The following is a 15,207-nucleotide window of genomic DNA, read 5'->3' as shown; positions in this document are numbered from 1 at the left end:
GCCAGCACCTGTTGTGTTTTGAGTTCTTAATGATAAGACTCCAACAGATATGAGGTAATACCATCACTGTGGTTTTGATTTGCATTTCCTTGATGATCAGTGATGTTGAGTGTCTTTTCAAAAGCTTCAGCACACAAGAGAAACAATTAGCAAAATGAAAAGACAACCTACACAATGAGAGAACATTTTTGCAAACTGTATATCCAGTAAAGGGTTAATGTCTAAAATATATGAAAAACTGATAAAACAAAAAACAATCTGATTTTAAAACACCCTGAAGAACTAAATAGGAATTTTTTTCCAAAGACGACATCAAAATGGCTGATAGGAACATTAAATATTTAAATTGAACACTTATCTGTAGCTCTCTGTCACTTTACTCCAGGTTTAATCCTTGTTTTCTTTTGTCTCATCATTTCACTTCACAATCATCCTGTGAATTCTTGTATTTATTAATATGTAAAATTTCCCAAATAATATTTATTTTTTCCTATTATTTGATAAGATGATGACAACTCCTATTATATAAACTCCTTATCTTTTTACTTTAATCTTCAACGCTTTTTTCTACTTTCTAAAATATTAGGTCAGCTTAATCTTTTAACTCAAATTGACTTTTAAAAATTTCTGCCCTTGTAATTTAAAATTTTCAGGATCCTTTTGTGTTTCCTTTTCCTGTTTCATTGCATTAGCTAGCATTCCAGTACAATGTTGAAAAGCTGTGGTGTTTTTGCTTGCTCTGCTTCTGATCTAAGTGGGAAAGTTTCAAGTTTCTCACCATAAGTTTCATGTTAACTGTAGGTTTTATGTAGATATTATTTATTGAGTTGAGGACATCTTTCCCCATTTTTAGTTTACTGAGAATTTCTATCATGAGTGGATGTTGAATACTCTTTATGCATCTATTAAGGTGATTATGTAATTTTTCTTCTTTAACCAACTGATGTAATAGACTACACTAACTGCTTTTTAAAATATTGAACCAGCCTTGCATACCTGAAATAAATTCCACTTGGTCATGGTGTATAACTTTTAATATATTGTTAGATTCACTTTGCTAATACCTTGCTGAAAATTTTTCATCTATGTTTATGAGAAATATTAACCTATGGTTTTCTTCTATTGTCTTTGTCTGGTTTTGGTTTTAGAATGATATTGGCTTCATAGAATGAGTTAGAAAGTATTCCTGCTGCCACAATGTTTGGAAAGAAATTGTAAGAAATTGGTATAATTTCTTCCTTAAATGTTTTGTAGAAATTATTAGTTGAACCTCTCTGGGCCTGGTGCCTTTTGTTTTGGAAGGTTAATTAATTATTGATTCAACTTATATAATAGATATAAACTCATTCAGATTGTCTATTTCTTTTTGTATGAGTTTTGACAGATTGTATCTTTCAAGGAATTGGTCCTTTTTCATCTAGGTTATCAAATTTATGGGCATAGAATTATTCGTAATATTCCTTTATTATCCTTTTAATGTCCAAGAGATATTTGGTTTTTAAGGATTTGAAGAGTTAACCACTAAGTAGTTCTGTAAGAAATATTTTAAAACATATTGTCCGGTCATTATAGAGTCAGAAAGAAGATTGTTACATATATTTTAAATTTCTTTAAATTTTTATTTTACCTTTAAGTATAGTTAGTTATGTTACATACATTTTAAAATTATCTTTATAATTCAATTTTCTAAAGTTTTGCAAATTGTTTATCTATTAAATACAAGATCCATAGAATATTAGTGAATTTTTGCTGAAACAGTACAATGTAAATGTTTGTAGCAAAATATAACCTTTGTATTTGTGAGCTATAGGAGATTAAACTAAGCTAAGACTGTACCTAGTATTTACACATGAAATATTTTTGAATATAGTTACTATGCTATGCATATTGTATATTTATGTTGTTTTTGTATCACAGCATACTTCCTCTCCTACCTCATATACCCAGTGTATACTACAGATATCTTAAAAATTTTTGTTTTGATCATGCCATGCACAGAAGGGATCCTAGTTCCCCAACCAGGGATCGAACCTGCAATCCAGTGGTGGACGTGCAGTGTCTTAACCACTGGACTACCAGGGAAATTCCTAAACATTTTTTCAAGTAATGAATGAGCCTAATCCCATTAACAAGTTTACCCTCTTTGGAAGAAAAATGAGATAGTCATGTCTTTATTTAGTTAAAACTGTATTTTAGTAAAAAATTAATGAAAACTTCAAAGTAATAGAAATGATTTACAACATTAATTTTAAATTTCTGAAAGACATACAGGACTCAGGAACATTTAAGGTTGCCATGAAGTCTTTTATTTTCTCTAGTGTAGGAACAATTGTCTAATAAAACGCATTTTTTCTTCCTTACACATAGTCCAAATATAGTCCCATTTTGACAGATTAAAAATATAACCTGAGATTTATGATATTAATTTGAAGACATAAAGTTCTAACATTTAGTATGATTTATAGAGGTGAATGGACTATAGGCATATGTTCTGCCTCTCTGATACTTCATCAGCATCAGTTATGAACCAGTATTTGAAACCAGGTAGTGAGTTGGTTCACTGATAAAACAGATCTGCATCAGCAAGCAATGCCAACTTCAGAGCAATTTTGCAGGGGCTAGAAATGGCTAGGAAGATTGAAACAACAAACGAAATCTTGAAATGTCTCCATTTTCAATCTTGAAATCTTTGCTTACATGGGATGAGCTGAATTAGATTTTTATGGAAATTACAAATATAAACTAAATAGTTATAGTTTTGTATTCATGAGTTAGGGAATTAGAAATACTGTACTTGCATGCCTGCCACTTTCTCTAAATATACTCAACATGTTGATTTTCCATGTGAAGTCAGTCTTGGGTGGCTAGCTAGGCTGAGCCATAGCTACAACCTGACCTGGTAATTTAGATGTGACCTCAGAGCATCAGGAGAAAAGGTGGAAGGGGGGATTTCTTTTACTTGATAAGAGTCCTTCTTGGAAGAAGTTAGTCAAAGTTATTGACAATGTTCTGTTATTTAAAAAGATGGAAAACCTAGTATTTTGGTAACTAATTATCCCAGCACCTAAAGCAGTGCTTCTGCATAGCAGGTTCTCTGTAGATCTATGTTGAATAAATAACTGGAGAGAAATTCTTCCATTATGTCACATGAAGGTCATGCAGTTTTACCTACCTTCCAGAACTTCAGGTTTTACAGCAGGAAAAGGAAAAAAAAAAGTTTCAGATAAGCCCTAGCCACAGTTCAAGAAGCATACTTTTCTTTCTGTTTCAATATAGTGTAGTAAGTGTCCTCATTGTTAAACCCCTTCCTCATGTCTCAGGAAGGTGGACAGAGAAATTTAGCCTAACTCACTGGCAACACACTCTTCAAATCCTAAATGAGATTTGACTGCTTGCCTGAAACTTTATGTGATAACATCATTATGCATATATATATGGGGGTAAATACATGTCTGTGAAGATAACTACTCTTGAAAATTGACATTCCATCTTTCATTACACAACTTATAAGAAAGTCAACTTGGAAATTTAGTATTCAGTTTTATATCACACCTTTATTTCCTAACTACCTCTGTTCTAACTACAATGTGCTATTAAAAGTGATTCCTCAAAATTCACTCACCTCAACTTTGTCACAAATGGCTGTAAGTGATTTCATGGATTGAAGCTTCACATTCCCTTAAACTCTTTTAGCTTAACTGGAGTGCTCACATGCCAAATCACTAATGTACACTTGCTATTAAGGTTTAATAGAATTACCCTTTATATTTTTAATTGCTAATTTTGTTTTTATTCTTCCTTTTGTCTTTCTGACAATTTAAAAACTTTTTTTTCCAGTTTTTTTGTGATATAATTGCTGTTTTTCTTTTGTTTGCTGATAATCCCCGATGCTAAAACAATCTATGATCTTGGCAATGTATTGTGTTTCATTTTTTTTTTAAGATTTTTTTGATGTGGCCCATTTTTTAAGGTCTTTATTAAATTTGTTACAATACTGATTCTGTTTTCTCTCTCTCTCGTGGTTTTTTTTTTTTGGCTGCAAGGCATATGGAATCTTAATTCTACAACCAGGAATTGAACCCACACACCTTCCATTGAAAGGTGAAGACCTAACCACTGGACCACCAGGAGAGTCTTGTGTTATTTCTTGAATTAATTCAAAATTTAGTTTTGAGTTTTGTCATTTTGAATTAAGGCCTTCCTACCTTACATATTTCTGTGTAAGTTGATTGTATTATGATATATTTTAATATTTTACATGAAATTTGTACATTTTCTCTGTGTAATTTCACTTGAACAATATGAAAAGGCAGAAAGATAGGACACTGAAAGATAACTCCCCAGGTCGGTAGGTGCCCAACACGCTACAGGAGATCAGTGGAGAAATAACTCCAGAAAGAATGAAGGGTTGGAGCCAAAGCAAAAACAATATCCAGCTGTGGATGTGACTGGTGATAGAAGCAAGGTCCAATGCTATAAAGAGCAATATTGCATAGGAACCAGGAATGTTAGGTTCATGAATCAAGGCAAATTGGAAGTGGTCAAACAGGAGATGGCAAGAGTGAACATTGACATTCTAAGAACCAGTGAACTAAGATGGACTGGAATGGGTGAATTTAACTCAGATGACCATTATATCTACTACTGTGGGCAGGAATCCCTTAGAAGAAATGGAGTAGCTGTCATAGTCCATAAAACAGGCCAAAATGCAGTACTTGGATGCAATCTCAAAAATGACAGAATGATCTCTTATTTGTTTTCAGGGCAAACCATTCAATATCACAGTAATCCAAGACTATGCCCCAACCAGTAATGCTAAAGAAGCTGAAGGGTTCTATGAAGACCTACAAGACGTTATAGAACTAACACCCAAAAAAGATGTCCTTTTCATTATAGGAGACTGGAATGCAAAAGTGGGAAATCAAGAAACACCTGGAGTAACAAGCAAATTTGGCCTTGGAATACAAAATGAAGCAGGGCAAAGGCTAAGCAAACACCCTCTTCTAACAACATAAGAGAAGACTCTACACATGGACATCACCAGATGGTCAACACCAAAATCAGATTGGTTATATTCTTTGCAACCAAAGATGGAGAAGCTCTATACAGTCAACAAAAGCAAGACTGGCAGCTGACCATGGCTCAGACCATGAACTCCATATTGCCAAATTCAGACTGAAATTGAAGAAAGTAGGGAAAACCACTAGACCATTCAGGTATGACCTAAATCAAATCCCTTATAAATATACAGTGGAAGTGGGAAATAAATTTAAGGGACTAGATCTGATAGACAGAGTGCCTGATGAACTATGGACGGAGGTTCATGACATTGTCCAGGAAACAGGGATCAAGACCATTCCCAAGAAAAAGAAATGCAAAAAGGCAAAATGGCTGTCTGAGGAGGCCTTACAAATAGCTGTGAAAAGAAGAGAAGCGAAAAGCAAAGGAGAAAAGGAAAGATATACCCATTTGAATTCAGAGTTCCAAAGAATAGCAAGGGGAGATAAGAAAGCCTTCCTCAGTGATCAGTGCAAAGAAATAGAGGAAAACAATAGCGTGGGAAAGACTAGAGATCTCTTCAAGAAAATTAGAGATACGAAGGGAACATTTCATGGAAAATGGGCTTGATAAAGGACAGAAATGGTAGGGACCTGACAGAAGCAGAAGATATTAAGAAGAGGTGGCAACAATACACAGAAGATCTGTATAAAAAAGATCTTCACGACCCGGATAATCATGACGGTGTGATCACTCACCTAGAGCCAGACATCCTGGAATGTGAAGTCAAGTGGGCCTTAGGAAGCATCACTATGAGCAAAGCTAGTGGAGGTGTTGGAATTCCAGTTGAGCTATTTCAAATCCTAAAAGATGATGCTGTAAAAGTGCTGCACCCAATATGTCAGCAAATTTGGAAAACTCAGTAGTGGCCACAGGACAGTAAAAGGTCAGTTTTCATTCCAATCCCAAAGAAAGGCAATGCCAAAGAATGCTCAAACTACCGCACAATTGCACTCATCTCACATGCTAGTAAAGTAATGCTCAAAATTCTCCAAGCCAAGCTTCATCAACATGTGAACCGTGAACTTCCTGATGTTCAAGCTGGTTTTGGAAAAGGCAGAGGTTCCAGAGATCAAATTGCTAACATCCACTGGATCATTGAAAAAGCAAGAGAGTTCCAGAAAAACATCTATTTCTGCTTTATTGACTATGCCAAATCCTTTGACTGTGTGGATCACAATAAACTGTAGAAAATTCTGAAAGAGATGGAAATACCAGACCACCTGATCTGCCTCTTGAGAAACCTGTATGCAGGTCTGGAAGCAACAGTTAGAACTGGACATGGAACAACAGACTGTTTCCAAATAGGAAGGAGTATGTCAAGGCTGTGTATTGTCACCCTGCTTATTTAACTTATATGCAGAGTACATCATGAGAAACGCTGGCCTGGAGGAAGCACAAGCTGGAATCAAGATTGCCAGTAGAAATATCAATAACCTCAGATATGCAGATGACACCACCATTATGGCAGAAAGTGAAGAAGAACTGAAGAGCCTCTTGATGAAAGTGAAAGTGGAGAGAAAAAAATTGGCTTAAAGCTCAACATTCAGAAAACGAAGATCATGGCATCCGGTCCCATCACTCCATGGGAAATAGATGGGGAAACAGTGGAAACAGTGTCAGACTTTATTTTTCTGAGCTCCAAAATCACTGCAAATGCTGATTGCAGCAATGAAATTAAAAGATGCTTACTCCTTGGAAGGGAAGTTATGACCAACCTAGACATCATATTAAAAAGGAGAGACATTACTTTGTCAACAAAGGTCCATCTAATTAAGGCTATGGTTTCTCCAGTAGTCATGTATGAATGTGAGAGTTGGACTAAAAAGAAAGCTGAGCTCCGAAGTATTGATGCTTTTGAACTGTGATGTTCAAACTCTTGAGAGTCCCTTGGACTGCAAGGAGATCCAACTAGTCCATCCTAAAGGAGATCAGTCCTGGGTGTTCATTGGAAGGACTGATGTTGAAGCTGAACTTCAATACTTTGTCCACCTGATGTGAAGAGCTGACTCATTTGAAAAGACCTTGATGCTGGGAAAGATTGAGGGTAGGAGGAGAAGGGGACAACAGAGGATGAGATGGTTGGAGGGCATCACAGACTCAATGCACATGAGTTTGGGTGAATTCCAGGAGTTGGTGATGGACAGTGAGGCCTTCATGCTACGGTTCATGGGGTCACAAGAGTCGGACATGACCAAGCAACTGAACTGAACTGAATTTCACTTGGAATTTTTAAACAATTAATCTATAGTAGATGTCATTTGTTTTAAACTTTTTTGAGATTTTTCTTTCTTCAGAATTTTTCTCAAGACAGTTATTACTTCTTTATTTCTTAGGCTATAAATAAAAGGATTAAGTAAGGGAACAACTTCTGTAAACAAAATAGCAGCTGGTATATCTTTATCCCCTTCTTCAAGCAAATTTGGTCTAATGTACATGAAAAAAAGAGATCCATAGAATAATGAAACTGACAAAAAGTGGGATGCACAGGTAGAAAAAGCTTTGACCCTCCCCTTTTTGGATTTCATTTTGAAAATAGTTAACAGAATGTAGAGATAAGATATTAAGACACTACCTATTGTGAAGACTTGAATTGAACCTGAAAAGATAAATAGTACCAGTTCATTGACATAAGGGTCAACACAGGAGAGCCTGTATAAAGGAAGAATATCACAGTAAAAGTGGTTGATGTGATTTGATCCACAGAACTTTAACCTAAATAGAAGACCTACATGAATCATGGAATGCAGGTTTCCGGCTATGTAGGCCCCCGTGGTCATCTGAAGGCAGAGTTTCTTTGACATCATGGTGTGGTACTGCAGTGGTTTGCAGATGGCCACATAGCGATCATAAGCCATTGCTGCCAGGAGAAAGCAATCTGCAGTCTCAACAGTGCAAAGGAAATAAAATTGTGCCATGCATTCATAGAAGGAAATCATTCTGTTTTCAGAAAAGAAGTTCCTTAACATCTTAGGAGTCACAGCACAGGCACAGCAAGAATCCACAAGAGCGAGGTTTCCCAGAAAGATATACATCGGTGTGTGAAGACGATGCTCTTTTGAAATCAGTATCACCAGGCCAAGGTTGCCCACCATGGTGATCAGAAAGATGGTAAGAAACACCACAAACAGAAGGGTCTTCAGCTCTGGGTGATCTGTAAATCCTGTGAGGATAAACTCATTTTTTATGGTATGATTTTCTTTAGCCATTCCTGACTCCTGTTGAGGGAAAAAAAAAAAGTTGTGGAGAAATGAGGTAGTAATCTATAGTATGCCCAATTCAACTCTTGCGCTCTCAGATACAAAAGGGCAAGGAGCTTCTTCCACAATGCTTTCACAAGTTATGTGGTTTTGGATGCATACCCTTATCTGGGGGTATGCAGGAGCTGTTACCTTTTAAACTAGTTATTTAACATTTTCCCAGCATATTTTCAAGAAAAATGTCAAATTAGATGGACAAAGATGGCTTTTGAGGTCTTGAGAGGAAGATTCAGTGCAAAAATTTTCTCTGTGTGGTTTAGGTAAAGGTGAGTAATTTTAGGTGTCAGCAATAGGTATCAGTTGGGCTTCCCTGGTGTCTCAGCTGGTAAAGAATCAACCCTCAATGCGGAAGATCTGGGTTCCATCCCTGGGTTGGGAAGATCACCTGGACAAGGGAATGGCTACCCACTCCAGTATTATTGTCTGGAGAACTTCATGGACAGAGGATCCTGGCAGGCTACATACAGTCCATGGGGTCCCAAAGAGTTGGGCATGACTGAGTGACTAACACTTTTACACCACTTTCAGTTGTTGTCAGTGTTCTCAAACTATTTCAGTGACTGTATCTGCACAGATTAGCATTGTTGTTTGAAAGACCATTTTGTACTCTCATGTTCATAGAATTTTATTCAGGATAGCCACAGGTGCAAACAACTGTCCACTGCTGGATGAATGGTTAACAAAATGTGGTGTAGACAAAAAGTGGAATATTATTCAGCCTTAAAAAGGAGCGAAATTCTGATACATGTTAAAACGTGAATGAAATTTGATAACATTTCACCAAGTGAAATAAGCTAGGCACAAACAGACAAATATTGTGTGATGCTACTTACAGGAATTAAAGGTTGTCTGGGTAGGGAAGCCATGGGGAATTATTGTTTAATGGGTACGGAGTTTCAGTTTGGGTAGATGAAAGTGTTCTGGAGTTGGATGGTGATGATAGATGCACAACAATATAAATTTAATGCCACTGAACTATAGATACTTAAATATAGTTAAAATGATAAGTTTTATATATGTTTTTCTATTATAAAATGTTTTTTATAACTGTTTTCCTGGTCTTTATGGTATTTACAATATCATTTAGGCATAGAGTATAAAGTTGCTCCTGTGTCCATGTGCATATTAAAATGTAAAGAAATTTAAATGCTATCAAAAAACCTGAAGCATTCCTAAGGGTTAGAAATTGACAAATTCAATTATATAGCTATCTGTGAAAAAATCACGAATGACATCAAATGCCAGACACAAACTAGGAAATTGTTTCAGTAAATAGGATACGATTTCTATTGTTTTATTCCATAAAGAGCTTCTATCAGTTAATAGGAATGTGAAGTGAGTGAAAGTCACTCAGACGTGTCAATAGGAATGTGAAGTGAGTGAAAGTTGCTCAGTCCATGGAGTCTTTGTGACTCCATGGACTCTACAGTCCATGGAGTTCTCCAGGCTAGAATACTGGAGTGGGTAGCCTTTCCCTTCTCCAGGGGATCTTCCCAACCCAGGGATCGAACCCAGATCTCCTGCACTGCAGGCAGATTCTTTACAAGTTGAGCCACAAGGGAAGCCCAATCAATAGGAATAATCACTAGAAAATAGATAAAAGGCAGAAACATAAAAATATCAAAAGAAATAAAATTTTTAACAAACTGAAAATGTTTGACTAATCAGAAAAACATAATTTGAAATAATTACAAGGGCATAATTATTTTGCCTATCAAAATAACCATATTTTAAAAATGATACTATATATAATATTGTTTAAAGTATAGTAAAATGGGAACCTAACTGTATTTCTGGCAAAAGTATAAACTGGTACAATTATTGGAGAATAATTTGTTTATAGGTGAAGGAAACTAACGTTCAGGTCTGTGACCAGTAATCATGAATCTAGAAGAAAGAAATATTTAGAACCTCACACAGAGGTTTATATATAATTATGCCCACCAGAGCATTATTTATAATAGTGAAGAATTCTTATTGTAAACATTTGGTCAGTATAATTAAAGTTAATGTGAATCATCACAATGGTGTGCATACACCATTGCACAACGGTGTATTGTGCAATACTTTAAAACAATATTTAGAATATTTAAAGTAATGATAAAACAGATATAATAAAACATTATGTGAAAAACAGAATACAAAGTTTTGTGCATATAATAATTCTAGTTTTCCAAATAAATACTCACAGATGAATGAAAAGGGCAGGCAGAAACACACAAAATTTTTCACATTAGCTTTCCCTGTGCAGTGGAAATTATAGATCTTTTTTGTCTGTTTTTTCCTTCTATTTCAAATTCTTTACAATAAATATTACTTTTATAATCAGAAAGCATATTTTTAATTAAATAAATAAAATGGCATGCTCTTAGATCTATGTTTTAAAACTTGGTAGCCCCATAATAATTATTGGGAATCCAACTAATGTTTTCTGCACTTTATAATTCTGTAGTGGCTAAATCACAATGGATCTGTTGAGGAAGTGTCTGCTCCATTCCAATGGTAATAAAATTCATGGTTTAAATGATAAGAATTTGCTGGCAGTCTTACACACATTTCAGATCAGTTAGGAATATATTCATGTCTTGTGGTAATGCATTCCTGAAACCACTTACCTTTATTAAAGCACTAACGCTTCAGTGTTGAGTTCTACTAACATCAAATGTTTTCACAATATTCTGAGATTCTACAATCCTCATATTTATTAAATCTCAGTGTGTTTTGAAACTTCAATTATCTGTCCCTCATATTTTTCCTTATAGCCTAAGAGTTCTAATCTATTGATGAATACTTTATTTCAATCTACCTTCGTTTTAGTCAATTCATAGATTTGTTATTTACTAAACGCCTGCTCTGTGATGTCTACTTTCTTAGAAGATTAGTTGACTCTCCTGGACATTTCCACATTGATAATTTGCTGAATAGTCATTAACCACAAATATACTCTATATTTTCGAGAGAAGATCTCTTCTTTTGGCTTCCTGAAACTGTTTACTAACTTTTAAATTCAGACTATTTGTGACTGATTCCTATAGAAACAATATTAAAAATGGATATGTGAAATCTATATAATTTGAATATTTTTTCATTAAATGCCTTACTCTTGATAACCTGAAGCCTAAAAAACCAAAACCTTTAAATCTATATAATTTGAATAAGTTTGTTAAATGGCTTATACTTGCCAACTTGAAATATATAACATCATCTTCCTTCATTTTCCCCAGCTGATAATTAGTCAGACAGAAATGATATTTTAAAATACACTGATATTTTATTTCTCTAAAAATTAAAAGATAAACTGAAAAGCTCCTTAAAATTATATCAAAATTTAAAAGCATGAATTAAATATATATTCTTTCCTTATATTATTTATTTAATACATAGGGAATGTCTGACATAAAAGTTTTAAACACCATTTCCTTGTAGAGGCTAATGTTACATTTTCCCTGTTGAGCTGTAAGTTATATGGAAAATCACATTTTTAAAAGAAGTTCCAAAAATGTTGCAATGTTTTCTGTAATTACTAGAAAAGTATGCTTTTACTTATTTATTTTTGGGTAAATTTAGGCTTCTTTTAAATTCAGAAATGATGCAGATAAATTATAGTCATTCATCCATTTCTTATACAGTGGACCTTTAGGGTAGACAAAAGACTTCAAGGAACTTTAAACATTTTCAAATAAAAATTGTAAGGAGAAAACCTTAAAGAACTTAAATAAATGTTTCTGGAGGTTAATATTTCTACCCCCAAATTAAGCTTTTTCTCACCTGGATTTCCCCAATAAGAGCTTAAGAAAGGCAATTTGGTTGCCTGATGATGGTTTTTAAAGTAGGTCCAGAAATAAAATTCTATCTTCTTGAGTGTTTAGAACATTTCTACCAACAAATCAACAATAATATTTATGTCATTGGTAGAGAATGGCTCAAATATTTTAAATAATTCTAAAGGGATTTACTTGGCATTGACATCAGAGCTTTGCCTGAGAGATTTGATTTCCTAAACTTTATAAGAATACTAAATTGGAATAATTAACTGTATCCTTTGCCCTAAAGAGTAGGGCAAATGCCTGTTTCTAAGCAAATATTAAAGGCCATGTTTGATTTTAATTTACCCTTATTACCAATCTGAATACAAAGTTGTTGGTGGGAAGAAAAAATTTCCTCTGGCTTGTTCAGGAAAGGCTTCATAAAAGAAGTGGGAACTGAAACAGGGTTTATTGACTCAGAGGACAGATTGTGTGAACAGAGGTCTTAAAGTAGCACCTTTCCCACCTCTTTCTAAAGTCAATATACAATTTATAGAATATTCCTTTGAAACTATATTCATAATGTTTTCAATCTTATACCTTAGTTACTAGAAGTAATTTTTTATTTTTTAATGATAGTAATTTAAATTTTTATAATGATAATAATTAAAAAATAACTTTATAATTTTTATTGCAAGTCTAGAAGTAGCTTTTGGAAATATTGCTTTCCTCAAAATATTCTGTGCTGATGTAGGGAAACTTTCCCATAATGAGAGCATCTTAAGATTTCCTGAGACAAGACTCTCATAAAGGAATTGTGGAATAATGATGAGTGTTGCTCTTAGTTCACCTCTTGCCCATAATCAATGTGAGTTTAGTGAAACATTCATAGAGTCAGTGCAAAGGATCATGTAGCTCACATGTGTTATTTTAATTTTCTTACAAATTTATGGCAATTTTTAGGCTTACTTTAAGGTAGCTTAAATAGACTATACAAATGACTTACTTTAAGGTGGCTCAGTGGTGAAGAATTGGCCTGCCAAGCAGGAGACACAGGGGACATGAGTTTGGACTCTGGGTTGGAAAGAACCCATAAAGAAGGGAATAGCAATCCACTCCAGTCTTCTGGTACTCTTTGGTTTAGATTAGGCCAGATTATCTAACATCCAAAATGCCTGGTGGGAATAGAATACAGTGGTGGAGAAATTACAGGAAGCATCCTAAAAAAGATGAGGTCAGAATGCCAAATCAAAGAGCTTGAATGCTATTTAGTAGGACTTGAATAAATCTGTCAAGGGACTGACTCTATCGAAGCTGAGTTTCAGAAAAACAATTCTGTGTGTGATTCATTGCTTTATTCTGCGTGCGATATTTTCCATGTTGACATGGCATAAATTAACAAATAGTTGTTTGGGTGCCCTTAGGTATCATGTTAAGATTAAAGCTGTGACCTAAAGATGCCTTTAAGATTGTTATTTAAAAAAACAAAACAAAACGAAAACCCAAGACAACAAAAAAGGACCCCAGATTTAATGTGATGAATATTGATTTGTTCTTCTGGTCATGTTTGGCCCCTTGTTCAAGAGTTGACAGTTGGGGGATTCCCTGGTGGTCCAGAGTTTAAGACTCTGAGCTTTCACTGCTGAGGTCCCCAGTCTGGCCCTGGTCAGGGAAATAAGATCTGTGTGACACAGCCAAGAAATAAAAGAAATCAAAGAGCTAACAGTGCTTATTATGCTTATTACAATGCTAAGCACAGTGAATGAGCAGTAGTAATTCAAAGCTGTATAAGATTCAATCTTTGTTTATAGTAACTTCTCAATGTACTAGGGAGGCAGTGATGTAAACAAATACTTAGAATACAAGGTGATAGAATCTATAGTATAATCATATGTTTGGAACTATGGGAGAACAGATGGGAGCAAATTAATTTGTCTCGGGGTGTTGAAAGAGCTTTCTGGAAGAAATCTGTCTTTTTCATAATAGAATAACATTCTAGTTTGGCAGTAGAGTGCCAGTTCCCATGTGGGAGGGGCAAAATTCACCCTCCAAACCTTTTTCCAGATTTTCATGTATCTGAATTCTCATGAGATTCTCACGAATTCTCGTGAGAATTCCCAGATTCTCATCCCTAGGGAAGTAGTCGCTATTGCTGCCAAGACCATGGTGACCACAAAAAGGCATTGCTCTCTCAATTGCTCTGGCCCATCAGACTTAAACATACTCTGGGAAACAAAATGTAGCAATATGCAACAAGAGGAGTAATTCTCAAACCTTTTCCTCACTGAGAAAGCAAGTTGGCAGATGATGTTGACTGAGTGGTATGCACCTATGGGATTTGTCAGGTAATGAATAATTGCACACTGGCTAGCTATGATCTCTCTGTATTTCTTCCACTCAAGGTACTATATTGTAATGTAAAGGAATGAGGAAAGTATTACCGAGATAATATGGAATCCTTTTTAGTTCATGTGTATGTGTATATCTTATATGTATAAAACCATATTAAAGTATGATAGCTTATTATTCAGTTCAGTTCAGTTCAGTCACTCAGTAGTGTCTGACTCTTTGTGACCCCACAGACTGCAGCATACCAGGCTTTCCTGTCCATCACCAACTCCCGGAGCTTACTGAAACTCATGTCCATTGAGTCAGTGATGCCATCCAACCATCTCATCCTCTGTCATCCCCTTCTCCTCCTGCCTTCAATCTTTCCCAGCATCAGAGTCTTTTCCAAGGAGTCAGCTCTTCGCATCAGGTGGCCAAAGTAGTGGAGTTTCAGCTTCAGCATCAGTCCTTTCAATGAATATTGAGGACTGATTTCCTTTAGGATGGACTGGTTGGATCTCCTTGCAGTCCAAGGGACTCCACGAGTCTTCTCTAACACCACAGTTCAAAAGCATCAATTCTTTAGTGGTCAGCTTTCTTTATAGTCCAACTCTCACATCCATACATGACTACTGGAAAAACCATAGCCTTGACTAGATGGACCTTTGTTGACAAACTAATGTCTCTGCTTTTTAATATGCTGTCTAGGTTGGTCATAGCTTTTCTTCCAAGGAGCAAGCATCTTTTAATTTCATGGCTGCAGTCACCATCTGCAGTGATTTTGGAGCCCAAGAAAATAAAGTGTCTCACTGTTT

The 15,207-nt window shown here is 35.3% G+C and overlaps 1 protein-coding gene across 1 annotated transcript; it reads right to left on the bottom strand.

Annotated features, from left to right (window-relative positions):
• Positions 1–5,263: 5,263 nt before the first annotated feature.
• Positions 5,264–8,267, bottom strand: LOC138418836 (olfactory receptor 5K1). Its single transcript, XM_069550706.1, has one exon. It carries the CDS (start codon positions 8,265–8,267, stop codon positions 7,299–7,301), a length of 969 nt encoding a protein of 322 aa, XP_069406807.1. The 3' UTR covers positions 5,264–7,298.
• Positions 8,268–15,207: the final 6,940 nt, after the last annotated feature.

The sequence above is a fragment of the Ovis canadensis genome, chromosome 1 (assembly GCF_042477335.2).
Source record: "Ovis canadensis isolate MfBH-ARS-UI-01 breed Bighorn chromosome 1, ARS-UI_OviCan_v2, whole genome shotgun sequence".
Taxonomy (NCBI): Eukaryota; Metazoa; Chordata; class Mammalia; order Artiodactyla; family Bovidae; genus Ovis; species Ovis canadensis.
The sequence above is the reverse complement of the archived record's forward strand: the minus strand, read 5'-3'. Positions and strand labels throughout refer to the sequence as shown.